Here is a 1,562-nt window from a genome sequence, read left to right as displayed (position 1 = left end):
CGCGCTCCCTGAGGCTTCGGCTACGCTGCCGAGACGGGGGCGCCCACCCCCACTCGCCGCCGCGGCGGAGAGACTCCTGCCGGAGCTGGGGGCCTGCCCGCGCGTGGGCATTGTCCTGAAAACCTCCGAGCTACGTTCTTTCTTTCTTTCTTTTTGGTTGGTTTGGCATTTTGCACACCCATGAGCAATTAGAGCGGACTTGGCCAGCGGAGGGAAGCCTAAAACGCATGTGTTTCCTCTTTGACACCGCTACTTGTAGTAAAAAGAAGGTCTCCACACCTGCGGCTCGATTCCCGCGTTCCTGGTGGAGTAGGAYGGTCTGGGCGCCTGGAAGCCTCCCTTCGCTCTGGGTGACAGCAGGCGGCAYGGGGAGGCGAGGGGCACGTCAGTCTGGGCCCCGGGGCCAGGCTGGCCCTCGTGGGGCAGGGGCACCACCCCAGCTGCTGCAGGGAACGGGCTAGAGGGGGGCCTGCCGGCACCGGGCCCCACGGGGCGACACCAGACGGGGGATGGAGGCAAGGGAGAGGTGGGGCAGGAGGTCTGCTGCGGGTACGAATAGGCGTCGGGAAGCGCAGGCCTGGGCGGCGGCGTCCCACGGGGCACAGACCGCAGAGGACTTTTGGATGGGGAGAGGATGAAGAGTGAAGACTGGAGCTGGTAGGGCTGGTGCTTGGAGATCTCCAGCTCCTTCTGGGAGAGCTCATTCTCCATCAGGCTCCCCCCATACAGAGATGCTGGAGGGGTTTTGGAGGGCCTAGAGGGACTCTTGATGGGGTGCCTGGAGACCATGGGTGACACGCTAGCACTGGCGTCATACTTCCAGGAGGGAGGCAGAGACATGGTGGGCGATGGGGACCGCAGCAGGTCAGGCTGAGACGGAGCCTCAATGATGAATTTCTCCATCCTTGACTGCCTCCTGGCAAAGAGCTCGGCCCCCTTCCCTCGCGCCTCCGTGAGGTTGTGGCTGGGCTTGAYCTTGGGCTTTGGCTGGATAGTCGGGGACTTGAGGCAGGAGGACCACGCTGGAGCATCCTCAGCTGGTGTGAGGTGCTGCCCACCTCTGGCCGCGCTGCCGGCAAGGAAGTTGGCAGCTTCCGCTCCGAGCGCGAACGGCTCTTCCTCGGCACCGGCCTCTCCCTGCTCCTTCTGCTTCTTCTTGATGTCTGCGTTCTGGACCAAATCCAGCAGATCAGGGTTCGGGCCCAACTTTGGCTTCTCGACAAAAGTGAACATGGACTTTCTGTTGGCTCTCCGGGCAACAGACTCCTCGAGGATCCCCGTTCTGGGTAGGGGGGCCAGGCTGCCGCCTCCGCAGCCGGGGAGAGGTTTCTGCTCGCCGGGGGGGTACAGTGCTGAGTATGCGGGGGGCGACCGGACCCGAGTGAGCGGCGGGGGGCTGGTCAGGGTCTCCGCGTAGGTGGGCGGCGGGGGCACTTCGGGTGCCGGGCGCTGCTCCGCAGGCTGGCTTTTCACCGCGGACGCCTGGGTCCCGAACGGCCTGGCCGTCCTGTTCTTCACGGGCTTGGGTTTTGCCAAGGTGAGGTGCACCTCGTAGTACTGCC

General features: G+C 64.6%; 1 protein-coding gene across 1 annotated transcript in view; it reads right to left on the bottom strand.

Annotated features, from left to right (window-relative positions):
• Positions 1-1,562, bottom strand: part of SYNPO (synaptopodin) — a 15,723-nt gene that overhangs the window by 3,445 nt on the left and 10,716 nt on the right. Inside the window, exon 4 of the mRNA XM_085317815.1 lies at positions 280-1,557. Within this exon, the coding sequence (XP_085173941.1) occupies positions 280-1,557 (1,278 nt within the window). The remainder of the gene's footprint in view (positions 1-279; positions 1,558-1,562) is intronic.

This window comes from Rhea americana, unplaced genomic scaffold (genome assembly GCF_003343005.1).
Source record: "Rhea americana isolate MKP2758 unplaced genomic scaffold, rheAme1 scaffold_51, whole genome shotgun sequence".
Lineage (NCBI taxonomy): Eukaryota > Metazoa > Chordata > Aves > Rheiformes > Rheidae > Rhea > Rhea americana.
This window is presented reverse-complemented; position numbering and strand designations above follow the sequence as displayed.